At 40.2% G+C, this 23288-nt stretch overlaps 1 gene segment (V, D, J or C); it reads right to left on the bottom strand.

Moving 5' to 3' along the window:
• Nucleotides 1-854: 854 nt before the first annotated feature.
• Nucleotides 855-1597, bottom strand: LOC119902828 (the record flags this gene model as incomplete). The annotated part of the segment is given in 2 exon segments: nucleotides 855-1153; nucleotides 1244-1597. Coding segments are annotated over 2 exon segments (417 nt in total), but the record flags the coding sequence as incomplete, so codon positions are not given.
• Nucleotides 1598-23288: the final 21691 nt, after the last annotated feature.

The following is a 23288-nucleotide window of genomic DNA, read 5'->3' as shown; positions in this document are numbered from 1 at the left end:
ATTGGTTAAGACTGCACTTCATCACTTCAAGCTACACTTTTTATTTCATTTTCTCAAAAAATTAGGCACTTTATTTTAGTTTACTTAAATTTAGAATTTATTATTAGTCTAGTTATTATTTATTATCCCTCCAGTTTGATGTGAAAATTTTCTCTAACTGGACACTTTGAATTCTAATTGAATACCCCTGGTGTAGAATAATGCAGCACAGTGAGGATCCAGACTTTTCATAGAGGACACAGCATCTGTCTGTTAACAGCCTACGATACCACTGGAGATTCTCGGCTTTAACTGAATAGCTACAGGACAGAGTAACACTACGGCCCTCTGATGAGAACACTTCAGCTCTGCTGGCAGTAATATCATCTTCCAAGGTGTTACCTAGTGAGGGAAACAACATGTTAGATTCAGAGTTCTGTTCCAAAGGCAGACATCCATCATTTAAAACCAGCACTCACTGTCAGAAACACACGTACCTACGAGAGCTGAAAAGAACAAAAGTGCAGCGAGTTTCTCCATGTTGACAGAGGAGAAATGCTGGAACTGAATGTTCAGTATGAACACGTTCTGTCAGTTGTGTTTGGTCTGATGTTCACAGCTGGAATCAAAGAGTTCTCTGCCATGAAGCAGCTCTGCAGTCAGTAGGAGGAGACTCATATTTCACAGTAGTTTCATTTCTGAAGCTCTTCATCACAGCTGGGTCTCACGAGAGAGAAGAATCCAGACTGGATCAGAAAATGAAGTTTAACAGTGTGTGACTCCCTCTAGTGGACGTTGTGGAATATTCTGTTGTCTTTGCTCCAAAGGTTTTTGTACAGAGTTTTGGTGTTTCCTGTCACTGTGGGCTGCAGAGCACAGTAGTACACAGCAGAGTCAGACAGCTGAAGCTTCTGGATCTTCAGAGGAACTGATCTAGAGGTGGAATCCAGTGTGGATGAAAATCTCTCCTTGTACTCGTCTGCTGTTTTCCCTTCATCCCGTTGAACGCGGCTCAGTATGAATTCAGGGCTGTTGTTTCCATCCTGTTTGTACCAGAACAAAGTTGGATTTGTGCCACTCGCCTCAAATGTACAGCCAAGTGTTACTGGCTCTCCTTCAGCAGCAGTCACGTCTCCTTCTGGTTGCAGCACGTTGTCTTTTTGTGCTCTGCATTCTGTAAAACAGCAACAAACAGTATCAGTGTGCTGTTAAAGAATCATGTCAATGTTGGATTGATATCAGAGAACCAGAGTTGTGTTCATACCAAGGCACACAGCAGCCAGCAACACTGAGATGAACAGAGGCGTCATATCTGCAGTGTTGAGGAACTGTGAGCTCCAGCAAGTATAAAGAAGGCTGTGATCTCTCTGTTTAGTCTTCATCAACACTAAGTTGGTGGATTAGAAGGAGGAGCCTGATCACAGTGACGGGGCTCATTCACAGCCCTGTGTTATTCCCCGACTGACAACTTTACACTCAACACATTTTCCTCACTCTCTCCTTTCCTAGTGTGACAATTAGGATCAATTAGTGAATGTTTTTAATATGGTATCAGCATCATATTAAAGGCCTGTCAGTTTGCCAGCCTGTCCACAGCTTCTCCAGATAAAGGGCTAAAATATGAAGCCTGTTCAGAACACATAAGGATCTCCAAAACCAGCTCGGTGGTGTCGACCATTTCAAACAGGATATTCCACTGAGAGCGAATGGTTAAGAGCTGCTACCACCAGTTTACCACGTAGAGGCTTCAGCGTTACATTGTACAGCAAACACTCGCCACTCTGGCCGACGTTATTTAACCGGTTTATTATTACAAGGCATCAAACTTACAGTCCATAATTTATTGTATTGCAAACAAACATACAGAGTGCAACCAGTAAAGTCTTTCCTTTCCCTCAATTCTGGTTTATATACACTGCTCAAACAAATAAAGGGAACACTAAAATAACACATCCTTTCTTTACATAGTTGAATGTGCTGACAACAAAATCACACAAATTATCAATGGAAATCAAATCTATCAACCCATGGAGGTCTGGATTTGGAGTCACACTCAAAATCAAAGTGGAAAACCAAACTACAGGCCGATCCAACTGTGATGTAATGTCCTTAAAACAAGTCAAAATGAGGCTCAGTAGTGTGTGTGGCCTCCACGTGCCTGTATGACCTCCCTACAACGCCTGGGCTCCTGATGAGGTGGTGGATGGTCTCCTGAGGGCTCTCCTCCCAGACCTGGACTAAAGCGTACGCCAACTCCTGGACAGTCTGTGGTGCAACGTGGCGTTGGTGGATGGAGCGAGACATGATGTCCCAGATGTGGTCCATTGGATTCAGGTCTGGGGAACGGGCGGGCCGGTCCATAGCATCAATGCCTTCCTCTTGCAGGAACTGCTGACACACTCCAGCCACATGAGGTCTAGCATTGTCTTGCATTAGGAGGAACCCAGGGCCAACCGCACCTGCATATGGTCTCACAAGGGGTCTGAGGATCTCATCTCGGTACCTAATGGCAGTCAGGCTACCTCTGGCGAGCACATGGAGGCCCCCCAAAGAAATGCCACCCCACACCATTACTGACCCACCGCCAAACCGGTCATGCTGGAGGATGTTGCAGGCAGCAGAACGTTCTCCACGGCGTCTCCAGACTCTGTCACGTCTGTCACATGTGCTCAGTGTGAACCTGCTTTCATCTGTGAAGAGCACAGGGCGCCAGTGGCGAATTTGCCAATCTTGGTGTTCTCTGGCAAATGTCAAACATCCTGCACGGTGTTGGGCTGTAAGCACAACCCCCAGTAGAATGACTTCCTGCTGGAAGTCATTTTGCAGGGCTCTGGCAGTGCTCCTCCTGCTCCTCCTTGCACAAAGGCAGAGGTAGCAGTAGGTTGTTGCCCTCCTACGGCCTTCTCCACGTCTCCTGATGTACTGGCCTGTCTCCTGGTAGCGCCTCCGTGCTCTGGACACTACGCTGACAGACACAGCAAACCTTCTTGCCACAGCTCCCCATTGATGTGCCATCCTGGATGAGCTGCACTACCTGAGCCACTTGTGTGGGTTGTAGACTCCGTCTCATGCTACCACTAGAGTGAAAGCACCGCCAGCATTCAAAAGTGACCAAAACATCAGCCAGGAAGCATAGGAACTGAGAAGTGGTCTGTGGTCCCCACCTGCAGAGCCACTCCTTTATTGGGGGGTGTCTTGCTAATTGCCTATAATTTCCATCTGTTGTCTATTCCATTTGCAGAACAGCATGTGAAATTGATTGTCAATCAGTGTTGCTTCCTAAGTGGACAGTTAGATTTCACAGGAGTGTGACTGACTTGGAGTTACATTGTGTTGTTTAAGTGTTCCCTTTATTGTTTTGAGCAGTGTAGCATATCTGCCCTAAATGGTAGGTTTCATCACTTTTATTCGATTTAGCAGGAAACCCATTTATCAAAATGTCAAATAGATGTTTTATCTTTCTCAGTTGTAAATTTTATAACTGAGGATTTTAAGAGCTGTTTTCTACTCAGTTCTCGCTTTACTCCAACATATCCCTGTTTAATCTATAGTTTCTATACATACCTCTAAGTACATTTACTCTTATTTATTTTATGTACTAATTTGAGTATTTTCTGTTCATGCCACTTTTTGTGTCTCCACCAAACTCAGAAGGAGATATTGTTGTTTTTTCTTCAGCTTTAGTTGCTTTACAAATTAAGCATTTTAAAACATATGAAGAGTTTATAAAATATGATGTTTTGTAATTAATTTAATTGCCCAACAGTTTATTCAAGCACAGCTGAAACAATTGTCGGTTGACAAAAAAAATTATTGGCAACTGTTTTGAATTGAATTGAATTTAAGTAATTTTTCATGCCAAAACATTTCATCGTTCCAGCTTCACAAATTAATTATTTAAAAAATTTAATGTAGTGTTAACAATGTTGAGGTTTGTACTGACATGAAAAAATGTAGGCCAACCTCTAATCTCCCTGTTCTTTCAAAAATCTTGAAATCATTAGTTGCTATCCAGTCATATTTGGACTCGCATAACATTTGAAATGAAATGCAATCCGGTTTCAGGTCAGTGCATAGTACAGTAACCACCACTTTAAAAGCTATGGATGACTTCAAAGAGGCTATAGATAACAAATTTACCTGTGTATCATTGTTCTTATACCTTACAAAGGCCTTTGCTGAGAGCCGGCTTTGGATGCAAAGCAGCTAAATGGTTCCACAGTTACCTGACCAGTGATCCACAAATGGTTAAACATGGCAACGACATGTCAGGATCCAGTCCTTGTTACGAAAAGAGTTCCACAAGGATCAGTTTTGGGACCTTTACTTTTCCTAGTTTACATTAATAATATTTGTGATAAGTTTAAATTTTGTAAGGATCATCTGTATGCAGATGACACAGTTCTGTACTCCTGTGCCCCCCACAGCAGAGTTTGCCTTTTCAAATGTCAGGCAGATTTACCCTGCAATATGCTCTGTCAGATTTGAAGTTTTAAATTCACACAAAACTAATGTTATGATTTTTGCCATTGGGTACTAACCCTCTCCATCACGACCCTGGATGGAGTCTGTTGATAATTACAAATATCTGGGAATCTGGTTGGACATAAATTTCATGCTGGCTTTTCTGTGTAGGTTAAAGTCCTGCTTCTCCATGGCTTCAGAAAAAAGATTAGTTGCTTGGCTTTTTCTGCCACAGATTGATTATAGAGACACTACCTACAGGTTTGCCTCTCTGTCCACCTTGTCCAATCTTGACCATGTTTATCACTCAGCTCTCAGATATGTCACTAACTGTAGTTTCAGGACACATCATTGTATATTATACAGACTGGCAGGATGGTCATCCCTTCACTTGCGAAGATAATTTTAGGTAAACTTCCAAATTATTTAAACAAGACATTTTTAACTTTACACAGCAGTCAATATCTCAGGTCACATAGTTGGCTACAGTTCAAAGTGCCTGCTATCAGAACAGAGGCTGGAAAGCTAAGCGTGTTCTTTTATGGCCCTTGGTCTTGGAATGATGTGCAGACCAAGCTCACACTTCGATCCCTCATCTCCCTACATGATTTTAAACATAGATTAAAGGAGGTGGTCACTGCTAACTGCAGCTGCTTTGCCAATTCAAATTACCACTTAATTCCTTTATAAATCTATGACCTAATGTTGTTGTCTTTTTGTGAACAGTACTATGTAGGGTATTACGTTGTACCTAATGTTGTGTTGTTGCACTGTGACTTAGTGATGTACAAAATGTCGTTGTGCTGTGTTTTTCTGTTGTACCTAATGATGATGTTGTGATTTGTTCTTATTGTTGCCTGGTTATCTGTTAGATCCTGCTATCTGATCCTGTCTTGACTAGGTCTCACTTGTAAAAGAGGTTTTAACCTCAATGTGACTTCCTAGTTAAATGAAGGTTAAATAAAAAAATAAACGTTGGTTGAACAGAACAGTAATATAAAAAGTGCCACTTTGGGCTCTGGGTAACTATGACGACAGTTCTCACTATTTCATTTTTTTTAGTTTTTTACAATTAGTTGATTGATTAAGGGAAAATGATCAGCAGATTAATTCATAATGAAAATAATTATTGGCAAAATCCTGCTTTGACATGAATGCATGAGGAAAAATAGACATAGCATAGAGTTTTGGTGTTTCCTGTCACTGTGGGCTGCAGAGCACAGTAGTACACAGCAGAGTCTGTCACTGCAGCAGAGGAGATCTGCAGATGAAACTCCTTTGCAGTTTTGTCATGTGCAAAAGAAAACCCTGCTTTCTTTGAATATTCTGCGATGAGAAAAAAAAGACCAAGATATATTTCACTGTGAAATTTATATTCTTTATTACATTTATTTAATCTTGCTTTAGCATATAGAAAGCATTCAAAATATTTTCTTGTCTGCCATCTCCTTTTACATGTTGCTACATCCCGAACCCCCACTACCCATAATGCTCCTGTGAATCCTCCCCCAGTGTTTCATTAGCAGCTGGAACCACAGTGACTCTGATAAAACAGGAATTAGCAGAATCCATCTGATATGAAGCTGTGGTTTGAATACCACTTCCCTCCTCTTTGAAGAGTAGTCAGATATCTGGGTTCAGGTTTTTGTACAGCCTCTTCTACACTTTGTATCACTGTGTTTCTAGAGCACAGTAGTAGAGAGCTGTGTCTGCCAGGGTTAGATCTCTGATGGTCAGTGTAGTTGATGTTGCTGATGTTTCAGATCCATATCGATTATCAGGAATATATTCCTCATCACTCCGTGATTTTGCTCCTTTCCAGAGTATAAACTGAGGTGCCTGAAGGTCAGAATGATGTCTGTACCAGTAAAGAGAAGGATAACTTGCTGTTGTCTGATAGTTGCATGTGAGTGTGACAGATTGTCCTTCTCTTTCACTGACTTCCTCTTGTTCAGGAGAGATTGTGTCTCCAGCTATTAGTCCTGGAAAAAGTAGAGCAAATGAAGCCATTAGACTAACATTGTTCATGAGGCTGAGAGGAGAAGACAGTGGAAAATGGCAGCTGTACAGTGTTACTCTGTGGACACAAACAGCTCAGCTGTTTCCATAAATCTTTAGAAAAGAATAAAAAGATGTTGTGCTTTCTATCTTACCAAAGAAAAGAGCAGCAAGAATAATCCCCAGCCAATGTTCCATCTCTACAACAAGGTTTAAATCAACAGGAGAAACTAGCTGATGTTCAACATTCAGTCTGAGAATTGTTCTCTTCACAGCAGCAGTTATTATTGACAGAATGGTTGAACACAGTGCAGAAGTAGTGCACCGCCTACTTGATAATGTGGCTCAGCTTGGATTAACAGCAGCTACAGTGTCATCTAGTGGCCAATCAGAATCAGACCACAGAAGAAGAAAAGATGCCACTGAAACTTCAAACTAGTCCAGCAGCAAATGATATTCTGGAGCTCAAAGGAATATTGATGTAAACAATAATTTATCTACTTAGTTAACATCACTCTCCTTCATTTGTCTTGATCATTTATCCCTCATTTTTCTTCAAGTTTTTATCATGAGTGCAAAGAATCCAGATGATATGATAACATACAACTGAAGTTTAACAGTGTGTGACTCCCTCTAGTGGACGTTGTGGAGTATTCTGTTGTCTTTGCTCCAAAGGTTTTTGTACAGAGTTTTGGTGTTTCCTGTCACTGTGGGCTGCAGAGCACAGTAGTACACAGCAGAGTCTGTCACTGCAGCAGAGGAGATCTGCAGATCCATTTGGGTTTTATCATCACTCACTTTAACAGACAGTCCAGGGACTGGATCATTTCCTACTGCTCCTGAAGCAGAGTGTGAGATGAGGAACTCTGGTGGTTTTTCTGGATGTTGCCGATACCAGAAGAAATAATCATTGGTAGCAGCACTCTTGGAGTATTTGTAGGACAGAGTAACAGAGCTGCCTTCTAAAGTGAACTCTTCATTCCTGACTGCAGTGAGTTCTTCACAGCTGACACCTGAAGGAAGAGATAACTCTGTTATTTCATGTTGTAAAAGACTCAACAAATGAATCCCATCCAGAAAAGTTAGTAATGAAACTTTCTCAGCAGGATCTCACATACCTGTTAGAATGGATAGTAACAGTAGAGAAAGTACATAATAGTCCAATGACAGCATGTTGAATAAAGGGAATGTTTCTGCTTTGTGTATTGAACTCTGCTGAATATGGAAGTTCCTCTCTCTTCTATAGTTCACTAACAGCTTAGCTCCTCCCTCAATCTCTCCGTCTCCTCGCAGCTCTGGATTTTCACTTCTCTCTGTTCCACTTCCTACCTTACCAGTAAATTCCACAGGATGTGAAAGTTTTTGCTTTATTTTCTGTAAATGAGACGTAGGTAACACTTTATTTTAAGGTGCTTGTAATAGGCAGTAATTAACAGTTAATAAGACACTTATAAGACCTTATAGGATGCTTATAAACAACAATATAAGTGTTAATTAAAGCCTAATAAACTATTAATTGATTAATTATTGCTTATAAGACAATTATAGGCCTTTATTAGAGCTATAAGTTATATATACCTCATGAATGCGAGATTGGACATCACATTGTAATTTGCACTCGTAATACAGCTACCCTTTATACTTCAGTACATTTCTTATTTTCTTAGACAACTAAGATGGTTTGTGAAGGTTTTATCTTGTTCCTGTCGACTTTAAATGTGTATTGTATGACGATAAAATAACAGTTAATTTGAATAGAGTCTGGTGGGTTTGGCGATTTCAGGGATGTTTCATGTTAAAACAAAACGGATCTTACTCTTTAACAAAAGCTTGACCTCAGCTGGGATCCTTTCCATAATGTTGTCAGACACTAAGAATAATTATCTGAGCGTGTCAGTGGCAAAACAAGCACGTTATGGATGGAAACTGAAGGTGTGCAGCGGCATATTAATGTTACATTGTAGCTTGTTTCACGCTGCCACTGCAGCCATCTCTTGGACCAATTTCTAATGTCCAGGTTGAGAGAAAACACCCTAAGACATTATTCAAGCTGCTCTAAAAATCCAAGTGCTAATGTTAGCTTACACGACATGCCTTATTTTATAGCTGCATGCTAAAGTTAGCTTAAACTACATGCCTTATTTTATAGCTGCATGCTAAAGTTAGCTTAAACTACATGCCTTATTTTAGCTGCATGCTAAAGTTAGCTTAAACTACATGCCTTATTTTATAGCTGTATGCTAAAGTTAGCTTAATCTACATGCCTTATCTTATAGCTGCATGCTAACATTAGCTTAATCTACATGCCTTATCTTATAGCTGCATGCTAAAGTTAGCTTAAACTACTTGCCTTATTTTATAGCTGCACGCTAAAGTTAGCTTAAACTACACGCCTTATTTCATAGCTGCATGCTAAAGTTAGCTTAAACTACATGCCTTATTTTATGGCTGCATGCTAAAGTTAGCTTAAACTACATCCCTTATTTTAAACTGCATGCCTTATTTTACAGGTGCATGCTAAAGTTAGCTTAAACTACATGCCTTATTTTAGAGCTGCATGCTAAAGTTAGCTTAAACGACATGCCTTATTTTAGAGCTGCATGCTAAAGTTAGCTTAAACTACATGCCTTAAACGACACGCCTTATTTCATAGCTGCATGCTAAAGTTAGCTTAAACTACATGCCTTATTTTATGGCTGCATGCTAAAGTTAGCTTAAACTACATCCCTTATTTTAAACTGCATGCCTTATTTTACAGGTGCATGCTAAAGTTAGCTTAAACTACATGCCTTATTTTAGAGCTGCATGCTAAAGTTAGCTTAAACGACATGCCTTATTTTATAGCTGCACGCTAAAGTTAGCTTAAACTACATGCCTTATTTTATGGCTGCATGCTAAAGTTAGCTTAAACTACATCCCTTATTTTAAACTGCATGCCTTATTTTACAGGTGCATGCTAAAGTTAGATTAAACTACATGCCTCATTTTAAACTACATACCTTATTTTGAACTACATGCCTTATTTTATAGCTGCATGCTAATGTTAGCTTAAACTACATGCCTTATTTTAAACTACATACCTTATTTTAAACTACATGCCTTATTTTAAACTACATACCTTATTTTATAGCTGCATGCTAATGTTAGCTTAAACTACATGCCTTATTTTAATCTACATGCCTTATTTTAAACTACATACCTTATTTTATAGCTGCATGCTAAAGTTAAGTGTCAATGTTAATAAAAATGTATCTTATAAGCTGCCTATAAATAGTAAGATTTTTTAACCCTAACCCACTACAAGTATCTTACAAGGAAATAACAATTCTGTTAATTTATCAATAACCAGCCCTTATAAAATGTTAATAAACAGCTTAATAATGTTTATGACAGGTAAATAAACATCAACAAGTTCCTAATAAGGGCCTATAAGTGTCTTATCAATAATAAATGAGTTAATTGTGCTTTAGTTAACACTTATTTGTGTTATAAACATCTTTATAAAGTGTTTGATTATTTTTAATTGCTGCTTATTAACTGTTAATTATTGCTTATTACAAGCACCTTCAAATAAAGTGTTACCGAGACATATTTATATTTACTGGTGCTCTAAATTCTCTGCAAATCAGCCAAAGTGAAAGCACTTGTGATTAACTTAAAGAAAATAGAGCTCACAGCCGGATGTTCATCAGTCAGTTATCGTCTATTCCATAAACCAATCACAATGTGTTTTAAGACTCCATATTATTGACATGGTGTCATGGTTTTGGGTTTTGATGTTGTTATTTTCTATTTTATGTTGTATCTCCTGTGTCTTGTCTTACTTTATTTCCTGCCCTCGTGTTTTCCCGCCCGTTTGATTGGCTGCCCTGTCCTAATTAGTGTCACCTGTGTCTCCTTAATCTCCCCTCACTTGTGTGTTTAGTCTGTGCGCCTGCCTTGTCTTTGTCTATATGTCAAGCTTTCTAGCCATTTCCCAGTGTTTTCCTGTGTTTTGGATTTTTGGCCTGATGTATTAGACCGTTTAGATTTGGTTTATTGCTGCTTCCTTTGGATGTGTTTGCTATGTGTCTGCCTGTGTGGACCTTGGCCTGCCTCAGCTTGCTGTAAGTCAGTGTACTCTTTTATTTTGAAAACCATAAAACTGAACCTGCCTCTGGTTCTGGGTCTGGTCCACTCCCTCGTGTTCCTCTTTGCCCAATTGAACTTACTGTTCCCTTTGCCTATAGGTTTAAAAATCATGATTTAAAAACCCTCGAGGAAGATCAGAGACATCCCCTCCTAATGAAAGGCTTCCTGCTAAGTGTTGTTGAAATGTTTTATACCTATAAGATATTACAAATATTTCATTGATTCATGTAGAATATAAGTAATTTAAGACTTCATCATCACACTGAAGTTTAACAGTGTGTGACTCCCTCTAGTGGACGTTGTGGAGTATTCTGTTGTCTTTGCTCCAAAGGTTTTTGTACAGAGTTTTGGTGTTTCCTGTCACTGTGGGCTGCAGAGCACAGTAGTACACAGCAGAGTCTGTCACTGCAGCAGAGGAGATCTGCAGATGAAACTCCTTTGCTGTTTTGTCATGTTTAAAAGAAAAACCTGGTTTCTTTGAATAATCTGCGAGGAAAAACTGTGGAGATGAACTGGACTTCTGTTGATACCAGTAGAGGTAGAGGACGGAGCCTGAATAGTTGCAGGAGAGAGTCACAGAGTCTCCTTCCAAAGCCAGCATTACATCTTTAAATGGTTTCACTAAATCCTCAGAGGATCCTGAAAAAGACAAAGATAGATTTCACTCTGACATTTATATTTCTTTAAAGTGAGAGAGAAACAAATGAGTATTTGCCAAACTGAAATGTTTTCTGAGTCATGTTTAAAATCTGCTGTTAAATTTCACTCACCAGTGTGAAACATGAAGATGATCATCCAAACTAAGCAGAGCTGCATCATTTCCACTTGTACTGAATGAACAATAGAGAGAACACAGCAGCTCTTCACTTCCAACATGAAGCCTTTCATATTCAGTTGTGGAGCTCCTCCTCTTGCTGTGCTCTGTTTCCATTCAGGCTGATGGAAGCTTTAGAAATGACAGTGATGCTGCAGTCATCATCATCCAAGAAGGTCAGACTGAAGGAGAATCTGCAGGAAATTCACCTGAAGGAATCTGGACACAAACACCTGGCTGAAACCTCCAATCTGCAAACTGTACACAACTTCTGTTGGAGCCTGAAACCTGGTTAAACTTAAAGATCCCCACTACCCATAATGCTCCTGTGAATCCTCCCCCAGTGTTTCATTAGCAGCTGGAACCACAGTGACTCTGATAAAACGGGAATTAGCAGAATCCATCTGATATGAAGCTGTGGTTTGAATACCACTTCCCTCCTCTTTGAAGAGTAGTCAGATATCTGGGTTCAGGTTTTTGTACAGCCTCTTCTACACTTTGTATCACTGTGTTTCTAGAGCACAGTAGTAGAGAGCTGTGTCTGCCAGGGTTAGATCTCTGATGGTCAGTTTAGTTGATGTTGCTGATGTTTCAGATCCATATCGTTCATTGGGAATATGTTCGTCACCACTCCATGATTTTGCTCCTTTCCGGAGTATAAACTGAGGTGCCTGAAGGTCAGAATGATGTTTGTACCAGTAAAGGTCTACACCACTTGCTGTTGTCTGATAGTTGCATGTGAGTGTGACAGATTGTCCTTCTCTTTCACTGACTTCCTCTCGTACAGGAGAGATTGTGTCTCCAGCTATTAGTCCTGGAAAAAGTAGAGCAAATGAAGCCATTAGACTAACATTGTTCATGAGGCTGAGAGGAGAAGACAGTGGAAAATGGCAGCTGTACAGTGTTACTCTGTGGACACAAACACTCCAACACTCACCTATGAAGTGAGAGCAAAGTAAAAAGAGGTAAAGCAACATGTCTTTGGAGTTGTTAAAGCCAGACAGACAGCAGATGAGCAATGTTCTTCCACTGCAGTAGAATGAAGAAACTAAACAGCCTCTCTGCTGCACAGCCCTTCTCCTCAACATCAAGCTGATTGTGCTTTTAGTTCCTCAAACATTTCTGCTCTGGAGACGCAAAGAATCTCATTGGTTGAGTTGGACTTCAGTGGGCGGGGCCAGAGAATCCCCTTTTTAGAGATTGGCTGTCTACCAAAGTTCAGTTCAGCCAGTGAGATTATTTGTGCATCCAGAGCAGCTCTGCCTCAGAGAAATGTTTCCTGAATGTCCACTTTCAGTTCTTCACACCATTGTGAGACCGAGGCAGGTCCCACTAGAAGGAAGCCTACCTGAAGACCTGCTCTCTATTCTGGGAACATGGAGGACATTTCATTAGGGACGTCCTGATCAGGTTCTTTTGCCTCCTATTCCAGTCAGACTCAATCAATATTAAGTTTCTGCTCATACAGAGAATCTGATACTTGCATTTGGCAAAATGCTCACATTTCAGAACCTAGTGTCCCCATAGTTGTTAGATGTGATGACAGAAAGCTCTCCAGTCTTCCTCTTTGGATGGTAGCACCAGTGGTGGTCTTAAGCATCTGGGGGGGTGTTTTAAGAGCAAGTGTGGGACTCGCCTCTGGTTTAAGTCTGCTTCTGGGTAAATCCAGGAGGAGGAGATAGGTGAATCTCAGCACTCTAGCTGCAGTATGAACGTGAAGAAGCTCCGTTAAGTACAATGGAGCCAATCCATTAAGGCATTTAAAAGTTAAAAGTAAGATTTTAAAATCAATCCTGTAATGAACAGGAAGCCAGTGGAGGAAGCGCAACACAGGTGTGATGTGGTCCCTCTTCTTCTTTCCTGTCAGGAGGCGGGCAGCAGCATTTTGGACTAACTGCAGGCGCTGAGTAGATGACTTGTCTAAGCCCACATATAAGGAGTTGCAATAGTCAAGACGGGAAGTTATGAAGGCATTAATCACCCTCTCCACATCTTTAGGAGGGAGATAGGCCTTTGCCTTGGCTATAGTTCTCAACTGGAAAAAGTAGGATCTAACAGTGGCGGATATCGGGTTTATCAAATTTAAACACACTATCCAATACAACACCAAGACTCCTCACAGTTGAGCGGCTGTTTGAAGTTAAAGGGCCGAGAGAATCTTCATCAAGCAGTTCAGGGTGTCCAAACACTATGATCTCTGTCTTGTCTCCGTTTAGGTTGAGGAAATTTAGGTTCATCCACGTTTAGATGTCCTTCATACAGTCAAGCAGGGGCTGCAGTGAGCCCTTTGCTTTTACATTCATCGTCTGCAAAACAGTGGAAAGAGACCTCATACCTCTTTAAAAATGGAGGCCAGGGGCAGCAAATACAAAGAAAATAAGATGGGGCCTAAGACAGAACCTTGAGGGACACCGCAAGTAAATGGGGCCGTCTCAGAGGAATAATCACCGAGGTGGACAGAGAAGCTCCGATCAGTTAGATGGGATTGAAACCACCTAAGTGCAGTACCTTTGATTCCCACACAATTTTCCACCCGTGACAAGAGGATTGAGTGGTCAACAGTGTCAAAGGCAGCCATGAGGTCTAAGAGCACTAGGACGGCAGAGACTCCTGAGTCAGTTAAAATCAAGTCATTAAAACTCTTAAAAGTGCTGTTTCAGTGCTGTGACAGGGTTTGAAGCCGGACTGGAACTTTTCATAAACATTATTATCAATTAAATGTTTGCAGCTGGGTAAAAACTACTTTGTCCAGGACTTTAGATAAGAGACAGTTTAGAGATGGACCTGAGAGAACAGAGGGGTTGAGATTGTCCTTTTTAGCAGGGGCTGTGTTAAACCTAGCTTTTCTAGCATTTACTGTACTGGTTTAGCGGACCAGGAAACTCACAGACCAATCGCACGTGCTCCAATCGTCTCATGTGACGCTGCTCAGCCAATCAAATCTGTGCATTCCGATGGTTGCGAGTCGAGTCCGCCAGATTCACCAAAGACGTTTTGGAAACACACAGGAATTGAGGAGATGGAAGGGAAAAGGGATTTCACATGGCTTTTAATCAAGAATGTACAGATTTTTACATGTACATTCATCCCACGGGCAGTTCAAAGCCAGAATATCTCATAGAACTCCACTGCTAGCTGGACAAGCTAGAGCTCACGTTTCTCACTGAACAAGAGAAAGTAGGGAGGTGGTAGCTCTGTAAGAGGGAATGAAAGAGGAGAGGAGGTATTACAACTGTTTATTTGTTACGATGTGTTGAGTGTGTGTTATAAAATTGGAGACTGCACTTCATCACTTCAAGCTACACTTTTAATTTCATTTATTTATTTTAGTTTACTTAAATTTAGAATTTATTATTAGATTAGTTATTATTTATTATCCCTCCAGTTTGATGTGAAAACTGAATGAAATATTATTTGATTTGACAGTCCGTTGTTGACTAAAAACATATGTTGATACAACTATACGTTATAGTACTGAATGATAATGCAAGTCGTCGTTTTGATGTTCCTTTGCTTCGGGAAATTTTCTCTAACTGGAGACTTTGAATTCTAATTGAATACCCCTGGTGTAGAATAATGCAGCACAGTGAGGATCCAGACTTTTCATAGAGGACACAGCATCTGTCTGTTAACAGCCTACGATACCACTGGAGATTCTCGGCTTTAACTGAATAGCTACAGGACAGAGTAACACTACGGCCCTCTGATGAGAGCACTTCAGCTCTGCTGGCAGTAATATCATCTTCCAAGGTGTTACCTAGTGAGGGAAACAACATGTTAGATTCAGAGTTCTGTTCCAAAGGCAGACATCCATCATTTAAAACCAGCACTCACTGTCAGAAACACACGTACCTACGAGAGCTGAAAAGAACAAAAGTGCAGCGAGTTTCTCCATGTTGACAGAGGAGAAATGCTGGAACTGAATGTTCAGTATGAATACGTTCTGTCAGTTGTGTTTGGTCTGATGTTCACAGCTGGAATCAAAGAGTTCTCTGCCATGAAGCAGCTCTGCAGTCAGTAGGAGGAGACTCATATTTCACAGTAGTTTCATTTCTGAAGCTCTTCATCACAGCTGGGTCTCACGAGAGAGAAGAATCCAGACTGGATCAGAAAATGAAGTTTAACAGTGTGTGACTCCCTCTAGTGGACGTTGTGGAATATTCTGTTGTCTTTGCTCCAAAGGTTTTTGTACAGAGTTTTGGTGTTTCCTGTCACTGTGGGCTGCAGAGCACAGTAGTACACAGCAGAGTCAGACAGCTGAAGCTTCTGGATCTTCAGAGGAACTGATCTTGAGGTGGAATCCAGTGTGGATGAAAATCTCTCCTTAAACTCAGCCTCTGTTTTCCCTTCATCCCGTTGAAAACGGCTCAATATGAATTCAGGGCTGTTGTTTCCATCCTGTTTGTACCAGAACAAAGTTGGATTTGTGCCACTCGCCTCAAATGTACAGCCAAGTGTTACTGGCTCTCCTTCAGCAGCAGTCACGTCTCCTTCTGGTTGCAGCACGTTGTCTTTTTGTGCTCTGCATTCTGTAAAACAGCAACAAACAGTATCAGTGTGCTGTTAAAGAATCATGTCAATGTTGGATTGATATCAGAGAACCAGAGTTGTGTTCATACCAAGGCACACAGCAGCCAGCAACACTGAGATGAACAGAGGCGTCATATCTGCAGTGTTGAGGAACTGTGAGCTCCAGCAAGTATAAAGAAGGCTGTGATCTCTCTGTTTAGTCTTCATCAACACTAAGTTGGTGGATTAGAAGGAGGAGCCTGATCACAGTGACGGGGCTCATTCACAGCCCTGTGTTATTCCCCGACTGACAACTTTACACTCAACACATTTTCCTCACTCTCTCCTTTCCTAGTGTGACAATTAGGATCAATTAGTGAATGTTTTTAATATGGTATCAGCATCATATTAAAGGCCTGTCAGTTTGCCAGCCTGTCCACAGCTTCTCCAGATAAAGGGCTAAAATATGAAGCCTGTTCAGAACACATAAGGATCTCCAAAACCAGCTCGGTGGTGTCGACCATTTCAAACAGGATATTCCACTGAGAGCGAATGGTTAAGAGCTGCTACCACCAGTTTACCACAGTGAAAGCAGAGGCTTCAGCAAACACTCCCTCACTCCCACAATGGGGCAGTCACATCCTTTCTAGACTCTTCCAAGGGCTGATTTAGGTGCTTCGATCTCTGGAGCTGCCGCATTACTGACAGTGAAAGCAGAGATGTTTGTGTTAATTATGGTTGGACATCTCCCCCTCTAACAAATGAAGGCAGTCTGTGCAAACATGGAGCTTATTCTGTCTCCAAACACTGGTGTGAAACTGGTCATGACTCAGGCTTTGGAGTGAAACATTAAGGTGTTTGTCCATCCTTGTCTGGATGTGAAAGCGCAGTGGGACTCTGGCCGACGTTACATACCAGCTTATTATTATTAAGTTATCAAACTTACAGTCCATAATTTATTGTCAGATGTATTTGAACTTTTTCTTTAGTGAGTCTTCTGAAATAAAGAATCGAGTCAAGATGTCTAAGAATAGCATAGAGCATATCTGCCCTAAATGGTAGGTTTCGTCTCTTTTATTCGATTTAGCAGGAAACATATTTCAACCCATTTATCAGATTGTCCCATAGATGTTTTATCTTTCTCAGTCGTAAATTTTATAACTGGCAGAAGGATTTTAAGAGCTGTTTCCCACTCAGTTCTCACTTTACTCCAACATATCCCTTATTTGTTTCTCTACGTACCTGTACCTTCATCTCTGGAAATGAATCTTATGCTGCCGTTCAGTGGTGGGCAGTAATTACGTACATTTACTCAAGTACTGTACTTATGTACAAATGATTATATTCTGTTCATGCCACTTTTTGTGTCTCACCCAAACTCAGACTGAGAGATTGTTCTTTTTTCTTCACTACAACAGCTTATGTTACTTTACAAAGTAAGCATTGTACTACATATGAAGAGTTTATAAAATGTTTTGTAATTAATTTAATTACCCAACAGTTTATTCAAGCACAGCTGAAACAATTAGTTGGTTGAAAAAAATGTTTTTATTGGCAGCTGTTTTGGTCATTTGTCATTTTCATGTCAAAACATTTCATCGTTCCAGCTTCACAAATTAATTATTTAAAAAAATTTTATGTAATGTTAATAATATTGAGGTTTGGATTGACATGAACAATTTTAGGCCAATCTCTCCCTGTTCTTTCAAAAATCTTGACATCATTAGTTGCTATCCAATCATATTTGGACTCTACTGTGGACCATCCATCACTTGTTAATACCCTGCTGAGAGCAGGCATTGGATGCAAAGCGGCTAAATGGTTCCACAGTTACCTGACCAATCATTCACAATGGATAAACATGGAAACAACATGTCAGATCCAGTCCTTGTTAGGAAAGTGTTCCACAAGGCTCAGTTTTCGGACCCCTGCTTTTCCTAGTTTACATTAATAATATTTGTGATGTTTAAATTCTGTAAGGATCATCTGTATGCAGATGACACAGTTCTGTAGTCCTGTGCCCCCACAGCAGAGTTGGCCTTTTCAAATGTGCAGGCAGATTTTTATACCCTGCAATATGCTCTGTCAGATTTGAAGTTGCTTTTAAATTCACACAAAACTAAAGTTATGATTTTTGCCACTGGGCGAACAAAGGTACCACCCCTCTCCGTCACGACCTTGTATGGAGTCTGTATCCAGTCTGTTGATAATTACAAATATCTGGGAATCTGGTTTTACAAAAAACCTAAATTTTAAATACCATGTTGATTATCTTGCAAAGAAATTAAAATTCACGTTGACTTTTCTGTATAGGTGAAAGTCATGCTTTTCAATGGCTTCACAAAAACACTTAGTTGCTGGCCTTTTTCTGCCACAGATTGATTATAGGGACACTACCTACAGGTTTGCCTCTCTTCCCACCTTGTCCAAACCTGACCCCCTTTATCACTCAGCTCTCAGATATGTCACTAACTCTAGTTTCAGGATACATCATTGTATATTGGACAGACTGGAAGGATGGTCATCCCTTCACTTGCAAAGATATGTTAGGCAGACTTCCAAATTATTTAAACAGGACATTTTTAACTTTACAAAGCAGTCATGATCTCAGGTCACATAATGGGCTACAGTTCAAAGTGCCTGCTATCAGAACCAGGGCAGGTACTCAAAGTATATATATAAAGTAATAGGGCTGTTCTCAAAATATTGATACAGAAATATATCGTTATGTATTCCTTGCTGATGCTTCTGTATTGATACATCAGCGAATGGTATGACACAGTTTTGAAAAAGAAACACAGGGAATACCCAGCTCTTGCTTTAAACACTGTGGGCTGTTGATGTTGTTGCTGGGGATGTTGCTGCTGATGCTGTTGTTGCTGCTGATACTACTGGTGGTGATCTGTGACTATCGATATTATAACAAACTTAGGAGATATTAGCTGATTAAACAAATATGTGACCATGACAAGATGTAAAGATCGCTGACAGTATTTGGAACTGGCTCACAGTGACTGAACGGCTGTAGTGCTGCAGCCGCTGCCAAGGCTGACTGCTACGATAAAATAAGAGGGAGATGGTCACAGAGACTGCTGCACACCAAAAGCTGCAGGTAGAGGAAATAAGATACCAGGTTCAAAAAATTGTGGGAAATAACCTGAGAAGGATACAGTACTGGGAGAAAGGACGAGGTCGGCCAAGGCAGGGTTAAGAGTGAGACAAATCTATAGACAGGTGTGTGCGTGTGTCTATAGGCAATATTTTGATAATGGTATATTTCACTGTGACATTTGGAATTCTTTATTACATTTATTTAATCTTGCTTTAGCATATAAAAAGCATTCAAAATATATTTTCATGTCTGCCATCTCCTTTTACATGTTGCTACATCCCGAACCCTCATTACCCATAAACGTGAAATAAAAACAAATTAAAAAAAACAAATAAAGGAACAATTACTAAATGAAAATAATAATAATTTGAAAACCTTTCAAAACAGTTATTATATTTGATTCTATTCTGAGTTTCCACTGGTTGTCCTCTGTTCGTGGCATCCATCTATCTCTCTCTTTCACTATCTCTCTTTCACTATCTCCATTTTTCAATATCTCTGTCTTTCACTAACTGTCTTTCACTGTCTCTGTCTTTCACTGTCTATCTTTCACTCTCTTTGTCTTTCACTATCTCTTTCACTGGCTCTGTCTTTCACTATGTCTATCTTTCACTATCTCTTTTACTATCTCTATCTTTCACTATCTCTTTCACTATCTCTATCTTTCACTATCTCTCTTTCACTATTTCTTTCATTATCTCTTTCACTGTATCTTTCAATATCTCTACCTCTTAACTATCTTTTCCGTATCTCTTCACTATCTCTTTCACTGTCTCTGTTTTTAACTATTTCTCCTTCACTACCTCTTTCACTGGCTCTGTCTTTCACTATCTCTTCAGTATCTCTTTCCCTATCTTTTCTATTTCTCGTTCTTTCATTATCTCTTTCACTATATCTTTCAATATCTCTATCTTTTCCGTATCTCTTTCACTATCTCTATCTTTAATTATCTCTTTCACTCTGTTTTTCACGGTTTCTGTCTTTCACCATCTCTCTTTCACTCTTTCACTATGTCTATCTTTAACTATGTCTGTCTTTCACCATCTCTTCAGTATCTCTTTCACTATCTCTGTGTTTCACTGTCTTTTTCACTGGCTCTGTCTTTCACTATCTCTCGCCCAAAGCCTTAAAGCCAACCAACGCCGTGACATTGCAGGTTATAGTACTGCACAATGGTGGCGCCCTTTCCGTGAAAGATATTACAGTTCTTCTTTTCTTTTGTCTTTTATACGTTTACATTTGTCATGTTTCTTGTATAATTGTCGATCGTAGTGGAAGTCCATTGTGTAAATGATGTAAACTTGATTGACTGCTTCATTTCCCTTTAAGGTCTCAATGCCATCATTGTTCCAAACAAGTACAGTTTTTCTTGTGCTGTCTGCTTTTGAGCAGGGACTTGTAGGTGGGAATTAAACGGACATTATGGTGAGAGGTGCAAATGGGGGTTTAGTATTACAGTCTACATATTGCTTCAAACCAGGCAACACAGCTTAAAGCTTGCAATGGTTACAGTCACCAAGCATTTCAATTGTCTGTGAAAACAATCTGCTGGAGTAGTATTGGAGATACTTTGAAAATACTATGAACATATTCAAGCTCTGTTATTTGTTTATTGTGTTTTATCTGTGGTGCTTCATTTAATGTTGCTTCTATCACCACTAAAACAAATCCAGACTGTATCATAAACCACTGAAGTTTAACAGTGTGTGACTCCCTCTAGTGGACGTTGTGGAGTATTCTGTTGTCTTTGCTCCAAAGGTTTTTGTACAGAGTTTTGGTGTTTCCTGTCATTGTGGGCTGCAGAGCACAGTAGTACACAGCAGAGTCCGACAGCTGAAGCTTCTGGATCTTCAGAGGAACTGACTTATCCTTGATTGTAGCATTAAATCTGTCTTTCGTGAACTCTGCATCAAAATCTGTTGTTTTTGAGTAACTTTTCAGCATGTACTTAGGAGACTCATTTACTTCTTGTTTGTACCAGAACAAAGTTGGACTTGGGTTGCTAGTCTCAAAAGTACAGTCAAGTGTAACTGTGTCTCCTTCAGCAGCAATGACATCTCCTGCTGGCTGGGTCACTCTGTCTTCTCCTTTACACTCTGGGGAAGAAGAGAACATGCAGAGGAAGAGATGGATCAATAAAGATGATTGATTAAAGGAGAACAATCAGTAGGTTTAAAGAGTTACCTAGCCAGAGAGTCAGAATCAGGATGTTTCTCAGCCAGTGGTTCATGTCTGCAGTGAGAGGGGAGGAGAGAGAGGAAGAACATTGATACTCTGATGGATCTGGGCCTTCACATCATTGGCCCTTCCTCTTCATCATCTGTTGAGGAACTCTCAACATTTACATCTCAGCTGTTTAGCTGATGCTCTTATCCAGAGCAGCTCATAATGAGGAGCTTTAACATGTGAACTTTCTGTTACAACAAAGTCTCTTTAACCACTTTTCACCCTGGAATAGTTAATTCATCAACATGGGTCTGTAATCATTTTAGTTTGTCTCATCATCAGTGATACCAAAGCATTCTGTGTAGAAGAAGACTTCCTTGTGGAGTGCCTTACTGTACAGAAATAGCCTCAATTAAACACCATGATCTGGATTAACTGTGTTTTATTAATAACAGGAGTAATGTTGTAACTTGTCATTAGATTGTGTTGTCAGTGTCCACTTGGTGGCGCTGTTGTTCAGTTAAAGGAGGAGCTGAAGTGAGTAAATCTTGAGAGGAGCTGTCAGGTTTTTGTACAGAGTTTTGGTGTTTCCTGTCACTGTGGGCTTCACAGCACAGTAGTACACAGCAGAGTCTGTCACTGCAGCAGAGGAGATCTGCAGATCCAGATGGGTTTTATCATCACTCACTTTAACAGACAGTCCAGGGACTGAATCATTTCCTACTGCTCCTGAAGCAGAGTGTGAGATGAGGAACTCTGGTGGTTTTTCTGGATGTTGCCGATACCAGAAGAAATAATCATTGGTAGCAGCACTCTTGGAGTATTTGTAGGACAGAGTAACAGATCTGTCTTCTAAAGTGAACTCTTCATTCCTGACTGGAGTGAGTTCTTCACAGCTGACACCTGAAGGAAAAAATAACTCTTACAATCTAAAGGTTTCTATCAGTGAAGCTCTCTTACTGTTGACGATCTCACCTACCTCTTAATGTGAGCAGAAACAAAGTCACAAACAGACTGAAGTTCACTGACAGCATCTTAAAGAGAAAGAGAATCTGTCTGGTTTTGGATCAAACACCACTGTGAAAGTTTGTGTCTTTTCTGTCCTTGAGTCCCAGTTTTGCTCCTCCCTTAATTCCTCCCTCCTTCCTCTCACAACTCTGACAAATAGTGAGTTTGTCTCTGCTGTGGTGCTGTTATTCACTAAATGACATCATTTCCATCAGGTAACAAGTAGCTGATAAGGTAACACTGATTGACTCTTGACAGAACATGTGAAGGTCCTGACTGAGGTCAATCTTTACACAGACGATATGCTACTATTACTAGTATCTACTTCTGATTCTGTACCTGTCTGTTGCCTTATGATCTATTTCTATATCTGAAATAGATGCCAGATTTGCACATTACTTTTCTGACCTTTCATCTTTTGCTTTTTAAGTTACAATTGCTGGCAGTTTTAATATTCACACTGATGATTCAACAAACTCATTTAAACTCATTTAGGAAACACATTAGAGTCTTTCCCTTGGTCTGAGTATCAGTTCTGTGGTTCTCTGATCACATTTGACACTGTTGCCCGAAAACATCATAGCAGAATTATCAGCGCCTGTATCCTCAGTTAACATAGTGCCTTATTCTGTTGTCTTTGCTCCAAAGGTTTTTGTACAGAGTTTTGGTGTTTCCTGTCACTGTGGGCCTCACAGCACAGTAGTACACAGCAGAGTCTGTCACTGCAGCAGAGGAGATCTGCAGATTTATCTCTTTTTGCTCCACTTGAATCTTTAGTCCAGGTTTTTGATTATTTCCTACTTTTCCTGAAGCAGAGTGAGAGATGAGGAACTCTGGTGGTTTTCCTGGATATTGTTGATACCAGAAGAAATAATTACTAGATGACAGTTTAGAGTATGTGTAGGACAGAGTAACAGAGCTGCCTTCTAAAGTGAACTCTTCATTCCTGACTGCAGTGAGTTCTTCACAGCTGACACCTGAAGGAAGAGATAACTCTGTTATTTCATGTTGTAAAAGACTCAACAAATGAATCCCATCCAGAAAAGTTAGTAATGAAACTTTCTCAGCAGGATCTCACATACCTGTTAGAATGGATAGTAACAGTAG

This window comes from Micropterus salmoides, unplaced genomic scaffold (genome assembly GCF_014851395.1).
Source record: "Micropterus salmoides isolate LMB-PRFRI ecotype aquatic unplaced genomic scaffold, ASM1485139v1 Ms_hic_scaffold_14, whole genome shotgun sequence".
Taxonomy (NCBI): Eukaryota; Metazoa; Chordata; class Actinopteri; order Centrarchiformes; family Centrarchidae; genus Micropterus; species Micropterus salmoides.
The sequence above is the reverse complement of the archived record's forward strand: the minus strand, read 5'-3'. Positions and strand labels throughout refer to the sequence as shown.